The sequence below is a fragment of the Microtus pennsylvanicus genome, chromosome 21 (assembly GCF_037038515.1).
Source record: "Microtus pennsylvanicus isolate mMicPen1 chromosome 21, mMicPen1.hap1, whole genome shotgun sequence".
NCBI classification, from domain to species: domain Eukaryota; kingdom Metazoa; phylum Chordata; class Mammalia; order Rodentia; family Cricetidae; genus Microtus; species Microtus pennsylvanicus.
In genome coordinates this window covers 7,104,337-7,116,117 of record NC_134599.1, presented here as the reverse complement: position 1 = coordinate 7,116,117, position 11,781 = coordinate 7,104,337, and the positions used below count along the sequence as shown (strand labels likewise).

The following is an 11,781-nucleotide window of genomic DNA, read 5'->3' as shown; positions in this document are numbered from 1 at the left end:
CCCCGATATTCTATGGCAGTTAGCTAACTATTGCCACCATTCAGCTAAGTGGAAAGAAATGATGTATATCATGGCGTTCTTTTACATGGCCCTTAAAACTGACCCCTCCGCTGCTGCTCACTGTTCACCTGCCTACATGTTCTTAGCAATGCCATCCCTCCAGGAACCCTCTGCTCCTGCCATGGACCCCGCAGACGAACCTCCACCCCCCCACCCCTGTCTCGGAGAGCCACCTCCTCTGCCGGGTCAAGCGACACCTCACCTAAGCCTTCTTCTTCCAAAGTTTCTTCCAGGCATACAAAGCCCTCACCTGAGCTTTCTCACTATGACACCTCACGTAAATCTTCCAGTTCTAGGTCTCCAGAAGTCCCACGTAGATCTTCCAGGTCCAGGCATAAGAGAACCTCACCTAACCTTTCTCCTTCTAAGTCCCCGGAGACCCCACCCAAATCCTATTCCAGATCTAAAAGAGTCTCACTTAAACACCCTTCTTCTGCCAGCAGGTCTCCATCCGGCTCCTCAGGCTCCGCTTCCTCCCACCACCACCCCTCGTCGTAGGTCATACAGGTCATCAGAAGCCTCTTCAGATTCATCCTCCCCATCTCCCTCCCGCCCTACTCTGCCTCCTCCGTCTTCCAAAGCCCCGCGAGTTCCCCTTCCTCTCACACCGGCCGTCTAGTGCTAGCACCTTCCTTCACTCCTCTGCTCACGCATTCACGTGCCGCCACGGAGCCTAATCCTAACCAAGCCAAGCCTGCTGCCATCCTGCTGCTGCGGGAGGTGGCTGGTGCAGACGGGTTGGTTAGGGTTCATGCTCTGTTTTCCCTGTCGGAACTTTCCCATATAGCCAAATTACTTGGGTCCTATACATCTAATCCTACCACTTTTATACATGTGCAATCGACTGGGAAAGTCTATGGCCACTACCCAGAACCAGGGAAAATATTATATACCACACATTGCTATCCTGATGGGAAAAAAATCAAAATTCAAAGCCCCCAATAGCTCCCAACACTCTGTTCCTTTCCCACTACCACACAGTCTGGGAAATTCCTTGTGTGTATTTTCTGGTTCATTGGTTCTCTCTCTAACTATGTTTCTTATGCTGTTAAGCCCTTTTGTAACACTAAGACAAATTATGAAAAAATAATTAACACACAAAATCTGAGCACTAACTGGATGTTTTGGTAGGAAAAAAATTACTTTATATGTGATGAGATAATTGTGGGGTGTATTTTTTAAAAGGTCTTATTTTTTGTAGAAAAATATACTGAAATATTTTGGAGTAAAATGATATAATTTCTGGGATTTTCTTTAGAAATTAGAATGATTAGGGCCATCGTTGGCTTAGTAGGTAAGTGTATTCTCCATTTAAGCCTGGTGACCTAGGGTTGATCCTTGGAACTAAAGGTAGAAGGATAGAACCAATTCCATGATGTTGCCTCTGACGCCACACATGTACCACACTGCACGTGTGCCCCAGTCATCTGCTTTCTCTCTCTCTCTCTCTCTCTCTCTCTCTTACACACACACACACTGATAATAAATAAATTTAATCAAACAAATTAAAAGGACTAAGGAGATCAAATAGATAAAGTTGACCATGAGTTAAACAATGATTTGAGCCTACACTGTGTCAGCGTTGTGAGTTGTTTGTTTTTGGTTTGTATTTGAAATCTTCCAGTCTAAAACTAAAAATCAAACACAAATTAAAATAAAACCAAAACAGAAAAATGATTAGAACTAAAAGTTCTAATTTTTAGTATCATGAATTTGGTCTCAAAAAGCTTTCAAGTAGAAGGCCCATCAAGACAAAGGTTTTTTTTTTTAATAAAGATTTACTTATTTATTATGTAAACAGTGTTCTGTCTTCATGTACGACTGCATGCCAGAAGAGGGCACTAGATCTCATTACAGATGGTTGAGTCACCATGTGGTTGTTAGAAATTGAACTCAGGTCCTCTGGAAGAGCAGCCATCTCTGCAGCCCAGTTGGTTCTCTTGTGTTGCTTTAGCAATCTGTCAGTTTCAACTTCCTCTTCCTAAATATATGAAATAGGCTCAATTTTATTTTCAAATTCTAATGCTTGTCATATTACCTAGTCTGGTTCTGAACTCCTGGGCTCAAGGGATCCTCCTGCCTCAGCTCTTTGGGCTGAGTCCACGCCACCATGCCCAGATGAGAGACATTTACTTTATGTTCAATATCTGCAGTGGTTGCCAGTCTGTTTCTGTTGGCTCATTCATAGAGGATTGTTTGTACATGTGTTCAGGGAGCTGCTTTCAATTGCGACTTCATGTTCTTGAGGTTTTATCTGTGTGGCTTGGCATTCCTGCAGAGAAAGTTCACATGGTTTCTGCCAGGCAGACAGAAGCATCCAGAAACACTTTAAACATGATGTTTAGCTTTTACTTTTTGTGTTGAGTTCTTTTTAATAAGATTTATTTGTATTTACATGTCTGTATAAATGCCTGCCACGCGTGTGTGGATCCCCTGGAGCTAGAGTTACAGGCGGTTGTGAGCTGCCTGATGTGGGAACTGAACTTGGGTCCTCTGGAAAGATGACAGTCAGCACTCTTACTGCCTGCACCCACCTCTCTAGGCCCTGTAAATTCTTGTTGAGCTCACATGCACAGAGGCCTCTGGTTAGGAATTCTGTTCTCTTCAGCTTCCAGACCCAGCACACGACCCTTCCCCCATCCCCTTCCAAGTAGGTCTCTGACTAAGAACCCTGGCTTTATTCAGGAGAGTCGTGCGCGGCAGTGGCAGGGTGGAGGATGTGTCTCCATTTTGTTCAGGCTTCCTCATTTGCTGATCTTCAACCCAAAGATTGTCTTTTTTTTTGAGAGAGATTTTTATTTATTTTTATATGTGTGTTTGTTTTGCCTGAATGTACATCTGTGCACCATGTGTGCCATTCCCACAGAGGCCAGAAAGGGGCATTGGACCCCCTGGAACTGGACTTACAGACAGTTGTGAGCTGCCATATGGGTGCTGGGAATTGAACCCAGTTCCTCTGGAAGAGCAGCCAGTCAGTGCTTTTAACCATTGTGCTGTCTCTGCAGCCCCAAAGACTGAGTCTCGATGCCCACACTTTAGGTCCCCAGGTTGTCTCTTTGCCCTCCTTAGGAAACTCTGCCTCCCTGCTGGTTTCTTCTGTTGGGGAGAGTTGTCTTTTAGGGGTGGGATTTTTCTGTCAGTTCAAACATGTGTTAAAAGGCACTGTGACTCCCTGTTCCAATCTTCGCTCCCCCCCCAGCCAGGACACACCAATTTCCCAGCAATGGCAATGTCCCCTAACTTCCCCTACACAGCTCAGCGGGTCATCATTCAGATTCCAGTGACAGATTCTTCAAGGACTAAGGATTAAGAAAATGGTATTTTGGGGGCCTGGAGTCCAGTGTGGTTCCCAGGACTCATGTCAGGCAGCTGACAGCTGCCTATAACTCCAGCTCCGGAGGGATCTGATGCCCTCTTCTGGCCTCTGAGGGTCCCCCTCTAACATAAGTATAAATAAAAATAAATTTTAAAAAGAGAGAGAAAGTGACATCCTTGAAGTTTCCTGGGTAATTCTTGTTCAGATCCGAGACCCACCCTAGGTCACAGATGGGCAGACTCTCGGCCGCCCTCAGAACCGCACAGCTGTAGCGGATGAGCGCCAAGCACTCCCTGCTGCAGGTGCAGGGAGGCAGAGAGGAAAATGTCTAAGATTCGCTGAGCCCAGGAGTTTCAGGCTAGCCCAGGTAACAAATCTGGTCTGGAGGAGGAGGGAGAAAAAAAGGAGGGGAAAGTGGGGAAGGAAGAAGGGGAAGAAGAGAAGGAAGGGGAGAAGGAGGGAGGAGGCAAAGGAGAAAGGGGAAGAAGAGGAGGAGGTGGAGGAGGAAGAAGAGAAGGACGGGGAGGCGGAGGGAGAATAGCAAATCTTTGCTTATGGATGCCGAACTCTGCATCTGATTGTTTCCTGTCATCAGGAACGCACTGCTTCCCCTCCCCACTTCCTCGGCCTCCTTTTTCTTTCTGTGCTGGGATGGAAGCACACAGCCTACCTTGACTCTTCATTTTTTCCCCTGACCATTTACAAGTATAAAAACTATGCTTTGGGGGGCTGGAGAGATGGCTCAGAGGTTGGGAGCACTGTCTGCTCTTCCAGAGGTCATGAGTTCAGTTCCCAGCAACCACGTGATGGCTCACAAACATCTGTAGTGAGATCTGGTGTCCTCTTCTGGTGTGTTTGAAGAAGAATGTTGTACACATAATAAATAAATTAAAAAAAAACAAACTATGCTTTGCTTATGGGCAGGAGGGTGGTTTTGGCAGGGAAACTGGAATCTGCCTGACATAGACTGTCAGCCTCCTGGAATCTCTGTGGAGAAAGTGAACTGTCTTCATTTTCCACAGCAGAGCATCGGAACCAAAGACTCAGAAGTGGCCTTCCCCTCCTCCCCTCCGTTTGATAGATGAGGAGCAGAGAGGGAGGGGCAGACGCCTAGGTCCCTTACTAGTGAGACTGTGTCAGGCCAGAACCCAGGCCTCTCCACTCCAGCCCTATCTACTGTTTGGCACTCACTCAATTCCAAGGCTGATTTTACAATCACCTCCACAACCCAAACCCTCCTGCCACGAGCTCATTAACGGCGCCTTTCTTTTCAGGAAGGCAGAGACGGACTCATCCCACTCAAGTCTTGATGTCTGTTCTGTGCAGCTGTAAGGAACACACACTTGCACTGGGATTGTAAGGGGTGCTCTGATTAGTAGAGAGACACTGTGAGATGCCCTGCAAGGTTAGGCACAGACCAAGAACTGGCTAAGTACTAAAATTCTGTAAGAGCCAACAGGCCTGTCTTAAACTGTTCTACTGCTGTGAAGAGACACCACGATCAAGGCAACTCTTACAAAAGGAAGCATTTCATTGGGGCCTTGCTTACAGAGAATTAGTCCCTGACCAATATGGCAGGAAGGATGGTGGCAGGGAGGCATGGCACTGAGAGCTTTCATCTGATCCGCCAGCAGGCAGGTAGGCAGGCAAAAAGAGAATGAGCCTGGCATCCCCTCCCCCCCACCATGACACACCTCCTCCAACAAGGCCATACCTCCTGTTCTTTTCCAAACAGTTACACCAACTGGGGACTATGCGTTTAGATACGTGAGCCTATGAGGACTATTTTCATTGGAACCACCACAGGACACATTCGAACTCACCTCAGGGAGAGCTCTAAGGCAGCATTCACTCGAGATCTTGAGAACAAAGGGCCGGCTACTGTTATACAGAAGTTGCCCTTGCAGGGGAAGCGAAGGCCAGTGAGTCTGGCAGGCCAGAGCAGTCTCTGCAGAGACCTCATGCCCAGGACACACAATGCTGGTCTGGATCGAAGCTCCCATACACTCAGTCCTTGTATCTCTTATCATCTTCATTCTCTCCTAGACCCAAACCATCCAAGCACTGAATAAAAGTGATCAAAATCAGTCTTCAAGGGGTGTTCTTTGATTGTGGACCTTTGGAATAGGTGTCTTTGCAGGGCGCCTATCCCAGCTGCATGGAAAGCACTCTTCAACAGCAGCAGTAGCAGCAACAACAGCAGCAGCAGCAACAACAGCAGCAGCAACAACAACAGCAGCAGCAACAACAACAGCAGCAGCAGCAACAGCAACAACAGCAGCAGCAACAACAACAGCAGCAGCAACAACAACAGCAGCAGCAACAACAACAGCAGCAGCAACAACAACAGCAGCAACAACAACAACAGCAGTAGCAACAACAACAGCAAAAACAACAGCAACAGCAACCACCTTTGAAGGAAGGATTACCCTCCCCTTCCCCCAACCAGGGTCCAACCAAAAGGAGGCCACCTTCATCCTCTGGGTGACTGTTCATTCATCTGCTCTTTGTCACCTGAGCTTAAGAGTTAAGTGCGTTCTGTGTGCGATGAGCGCTCTGAAAGCATCGCCCCCCCAAACTTTTACATCATGGAAATTCAACTCCAGGAAACCAGTATTTATGAATGACTCAGAGGTGCCCAGGATGTAAACATTTATAAAAACCCTAGGAATAAGAAAGTCCTGAGCCGCTGGGTGGTGGTGGTGCACGCTTTTAATCCCAGCAACTGGGAGTCAGAGGCAGGCGGATCTCTGTGAGTTCCAGGCCAGCCTGGTCTACAGAGCAAGTTCCAGAACAGGTTCCAAAGTTAGAAAGGAAGGAAGGGAGGAAGGAATGAAGGAAGGAAGGAAGGAAGGAAGGAAGGAAGGAAGGAAGGAAGGAAGGAAGGAAGGAAGGAAGAAATTAATTTAATCCCTGGAATAATTTGTTACCTACACTCACTTTCCTTGGGAAGTTCAATTCTCAGCCATGGATCAAGCCATTCCTCTATCTCTTAGGCTGTTTTCTCCATTTTGCAGATAATGCCCCTAGAAGTTAAATGGCTTCTTGTCAGGACCACTTGGAAATATAAATGGACACAGTCTATTATTTCAGACCTCTTTCCTGCTATTTGTTAGATTAAAATTGGTTAGATGAAGCTAGATAAAGGCATGGACCTGCGGACTTGGTGTCTTACGAATTTGCTGTTCTCTGCTGCCCCCTGTTGATGGGTAAAGGAAGACTGCGCCCCAAGCCCATCTTGCTCAGGTCCTAGACACAACCCCTCTGCTGACCTAGAAATCCCAATCATGGGATCCCACCTCCACAAGACTGCCTTAGAAGCCATGGGGGTGTGGCTCAGCATCTGTCGATTCTGCTGCAACCTGAAATTGCTGTTCTGTTTTAGATACTAATGATCTGGCTCTTTAGGCATTATTAAAAAAACCAACCAAACAAACAAACAAAAACTCTCCACACTTGAGCTTCTGTCCTCAGGCTCAACGTGCCTGAGTATATATACATAACACTAGCCATACCAAGAGTGCCTTTACTTTCATATCTTTTCATTACTGGGAGTCGCCTTGTCCCCCCCCCCCCCGCATGCTAGACAACTGCCCCACAACTGCCATCTGTCCCCCCTGCTCTAGCTACATTCGTTCTTGCAGGTGGCTCTGTAGCAGCCCCGAGAAGTACACTAGAGGAGACAACATACCCTCTAAGTTGAGACAGAGATGGGAAAGGCTCCAAAAGTGTCACGGCACTAGGTCACCTGCCTCTGAGTGTCAGGATTGGGTCCAGAGTCAAGGCTTCTGTTTGGATATCCATGCCCAGGACTTCAGTGGTTTCTTTGCTATGGGGCTGCCCTACGGATTTCAGTGCGTTCAGCAGCATCTCTGGGCTCTCCCCACTAGATGCCAGCAGCATCCCACTCTGGTTGTGACAACCAGAGATCTCTCCAAACATTGCCAAGCACCCCTGGCTTAGAGCCCTTGCCCCACCACCGTCATACAAATAAACAGTTGGCCAGCAATGTTTGGATTCTTTGGAGGCCCTTTCCATACAAAAAGCTTCTTTCTGCTTCTAGGCCATCTAGGGTCAAAAATGCCACACTGAATGTGGTCCCCAGCAATGCCTCAAGGAACAGTTGTTCTGTAACACCAGCTAGTGTTTGGGGGTGTAGCCAGGTTTTCCAGTTGTCCCTAAACTATTGTTCATGGCCGTTTCCTACCCCCATCAAGGTAGATCCAATCCGGTCTCTCGGATCGCATGTGGTCACTGTTGAGTCTCTGCTGGTGTAGAGCAGACAATGTCTCGTGGGTCAATCGTGGCCCCCGCATGCCTTTGAGATAGGTTTCTGCTGGAAGGTCGCTGTGCTCATTCGGTGATGCGCCTCTGGTTCTCGGGCTACCGAGTTACTTTGAAAGAAACTCCACAATGGCTAAGATGTTTGCAAACTTCATAGAAAAAGTTCACCAACTCGTTAACTAGCCCCTTCTCCTGATTTGTCATGTGATGTTGGCAGCTCAGAATTAAAGACAAAAGGCCTCCTCTCTATTTAAAAACAAAACTCCCTTAGTTAAATTTCTTTTTCTTTGCTGGAAACAGAACGAAGGGTCTTCGTGCACGCTGGGCAAGCACTCCGCTGCTGCGCTGCATTCTGGCCCCAAACTCTCCTTTTATATTTTGATTATAAACACTTAGACACTAAATTTGTAAATTAAAACTTAATGACACATGCGTGTACACACACACACACACATCTTTCTGAGACAGGGTTCCATGTAGTTCTAGCTGGCCTCAAACTCTCTATGCAGGTGAGACTGGCCTTGAACTCCTGATTCTCCTGTACTTCCCAAGTGCTGGGATTAAGGGCACGAGTCATGATACCCAGCTCTTAAAATAGAAACTCTTGGGGCTGGAGAGATGACTCAGGTTCTGAACACTGCCTGTCCTTGCAGAGGACCCAGGCTCAGACCCCAGCACCCACATGGTCGCTCACAGCCATCCTCCTCTGACACGGACACCAGGCACACACGTACATATACACACATGAAGACAAACATTCATACACATAGAATAAATCTAAAAAAGTATGAGAGTATTATTGCTTTTTGTGAGGCATTAAAAGACTTTATTACTAAAATCATAAATGTAACTGAAAAGCAAACAATACATTAGAAATAATACCACCACCCAGGGCTCATCGCAGCCCACATTTTATTTTTCCAGGAAGTAGAAAAGAGAATGTCATTGGCACTGGACTTGAGTTACAAACAGAAGTGAGCGCCTTGATTATTTCCTGTATGAGTTTTCACACATTAACTGGTAGGAAAAGAAGTGGCCTCCCTTAGAAAACCATAGCACATGATTCTACGTGCACGCAGCAGCACACACTAAGAGCCAGATGTGCACAGGAGAGCCTCAGCTCTGGGGGCAAGCCCAAGTCCCAGCATCATGGTCGGTATTCAGAAAGCACTAAATAAATGCTCATGGCTAGATGAATGGATGAGTGCGTCAGTCAACTAGACAGGGAACGTTTTCCCTGATAGAATAACCACAGCAGCTTGTTAGGCTGTCTCTTTCATGAGCGTAATATGTACACACATACACCATACAAAAGGCTTGTAGTACCGTTCTGCCAGGAGCTCAGGCATGCTCAGCGAGCTGAAATGCAGTTGATGGACCTGGTTTCAGGTCAGGACTAGCTGGCTCATGCACGTGGTTATGTGGAAAACTAGAAGCAGGTGATCTCTTCTCTCAGTTAACCTACAGTCTTCAGGGGCGGCGACGTCTCCCTCGGTCCTCAGACACAGTAAGCCCATCCTACTAACAGTGTAAAAGCCACAACACAAATGGGATAAAACACGAGGTCGTTTCTTCTTCTCCAAAGTGCCATTGAACTAGCCTCCCCAAGCCATGATATATATTTCACAATAATCCTTCAGAAATGAGAGTTACCAGTCACGTGCTTCTGCGCAGCTCACGTAAACACACCGGAGTAGGATCCTGGTCAGAAATAAGGCTTAAGACTTAGGGCATTCCTGGCTTGCTCTGCAGCAGCGGATCCTTCTCCTGGTTTCCTCGGAAGAACGGGGCTTTTGCACGGCTGAGGAAAACACTCAGGCTTCTGCCTTTGACCGTCTTCCCAGGGCAGTTTCCTATAGGTTTGTACGCCTTGTGTTTTCTGAAAACAATGTGTTAGACAGGATTTTAAAAAATACCTTCCGCTGAACTAAATTCCTTTCTACAGTGTTTTTCATGCCAGGTGCAAAAGAGCTAACCATTCCACCCAGTCTGTCGCTGGCGACGCCCCAGCATCTTAGGGGAGTACAGCTATTTTCTCTTCAAGTAAAAAGTACCCACTTTGAAATTTTGGTAAACATTATATAGACAGACACAATTTTGCCAAGTTACTGATGTCTGGCAGCACTTTCGGGATTAAAACAAACAAATCCAAAACCACAGTAAAATTAATAGGTCCCAGTTTGGTATTCACGGTTCAATGGATGAGTTTCTTCTCATACACACAATATTTAAATGGGGAAAAAAGAAATTGGTATGTTTGTATGCAAGAATGCTATTTGCTTTTGACTGTCTGCTATAGAGATACAGTACAGTGTTACAATCAGAAACTTACTTGTATAGCAAGATGGTAACCATGGTGACAAACACGGCCAGGCAGCCGACGGAGATCAAGGCACCATTTGCCATTCTCAGCGGGGAGACTGGGTCTTAAGGCAGAAGGAAAACCCTGTGAGTTGTGTTCCATTGAAGGCCATCTGCTTGTGATGCTGCTGAATGGGGAAAGGAGCTGCGACAGAAGATACTACCCCACTCTGGCTGTATAGACTACCCCATCAAGCAACGTATAGACCTGGGTTGAGCATAAGCGGGCAGGCATGGATAAATGCCACAGTCTGGTGACACCCTCTCAGGACACTGCTGAGCTGTTGGCACCTGTGTGCTAACAGGCTCTTATGTTCCACTATGCTGGCCTCTGGTCCCATCTCATGCTATATGGCTGCCCCTATGCTAAAAACCCTAGAATTGTGGGAAACCTCCATGGCCCCTGTTGGGACCTCCCTTCCCTGGCTCATCTCAGTTTCCTCGATTCTGAAGGCACCACTCAGTCCTTCTTACTTCCTGCCTGCCTCTTCCTAGACCTGGGTCAGAGCCTTTCATTATTGCTTTCCATAGCTCTCCTGTACTGCAAGGGCCACAGAGGCAGGGACTTCATCTTCTCGTTCCTCTTTAACCAGCAAACCAACCAGTTCCGTCTCTACCCCAGGCATAATTAATTCAGTTACCTAAGCCGTCTCCATCTGCTCTGTCCCCATCCTATCCACCAGGCCCCTCCTAGGAGGTCCTCCATTGGTTGAGCCTCCTCTTACAATCATCTCTCCACTGTGTGCATGTGTTGTGGAATATTACTTTAACTAGGCAAAGATATGCTACATTTGCTTCTGCTGCAAAGTACTTTAACTGGATAAAGGTGTGTCACATTTGCCTCTGCTGCATGTCTCTAACAACGGAAGGCTGCGTTACATTTGTTTATACCACATTTGTTTAATATGAAAAGATGTTTTGCTGTTTTGCCTTGCCTGCCTAAGGTACCTGATTGCTCTAATAAAAAGCTGAGTGGCCAGCAGCTGGGCAGGGGAGGGATAGGCGGGGCTGGTGGGCAGAGAGAATAAGTAGGAGGAGAAATCTAGGCTGGAGAGGAGAGAGAGGAAGAAGGAAACGAGAACGAGAGAGAAAGAGAGGGATACCCCCGGGGCCAGAAACCAGGCTAGCCAGACTCTGGAGGAAGCAGGAAAGTAAGACAGACAGAAAGAAAGGTAAAAGGCCCTGAGGCAAAAGGTAAATGAGGAAAAACAGGTTAATTTAAGTTAAAGAAGAAAAAGCCCGAAATGAGCCTAAGCTAGGCTGAACAGCCATAACTAATGATTTAGAGCTGGGTGGTGGCCCCAAAGAAAAACCTAGTACGTGCATGTGAGCTCTTAGCCGCCAAGGCCTCACTCTTGCTGACGGAATGAAGCTTCGGCGACCCTAGCAGTGGCCTACAAGTGCTCTCTAAATGCGCTTAAATCCTTAGTCAGGAGGTCCTTTACCAAGATGGCGCTGCTGAACAGCAAGACTTGTGCCCACACCCAGTCTAGGGTGCTAACCACCGCCCTCACCTCCCACTCCAAGCCCACCCCTCTGACCTGGTTTGTTTTCCTCAAAATACCATCTTGTTAATTTGTTTACTGCCTGCGTTAGCTTAAGGCTGATTAGGTATTCTGAGTTCTGACCCAACTGACAGGTTCATAGGCGAGCAAATGGTAACCTCCTATGAGAATACTTTGTAAACAAAGACAGAAACAAGACAAAACAAAAAACATCTAGAGAGATGGCTCAGGGTTTAAGAGCACTAACTGCTCTTC

At 47.0% G+C, this 11,781-nt stretch overlaps 1 protein-coding gene across 1 annotated transcript in view; it reads right to left on the bottom strand.

Annotated features, from left to right (window-relative positions):
- Positions 1-8,469: 8,469 nt before the first annotated feature.
- Gpnmb (glycoprotein nmb) overlaps positions 8,470-11,781 on the bottom strand; it is a 29,161-nt gene continuing 25,849 nt past the window's right edge. The window contains exons 10-11 of the mRNA XM_075955698.1: positions 9,993-10,086; positions 8,470-9,539 (exon numbers count right to left, since the gene is read on the bottom strand). Of these exons, the coding sequence (XP_075811813.1) occupies positions 9,386-9,539; positions 9,993-10,086 (248 nt within the window). The 3' untranslated portion in view covers positions 8,470-9,385. The remainder of the gene's footprint in view (positions 9,540-9,992; positions 10,087-11,781) is intronic.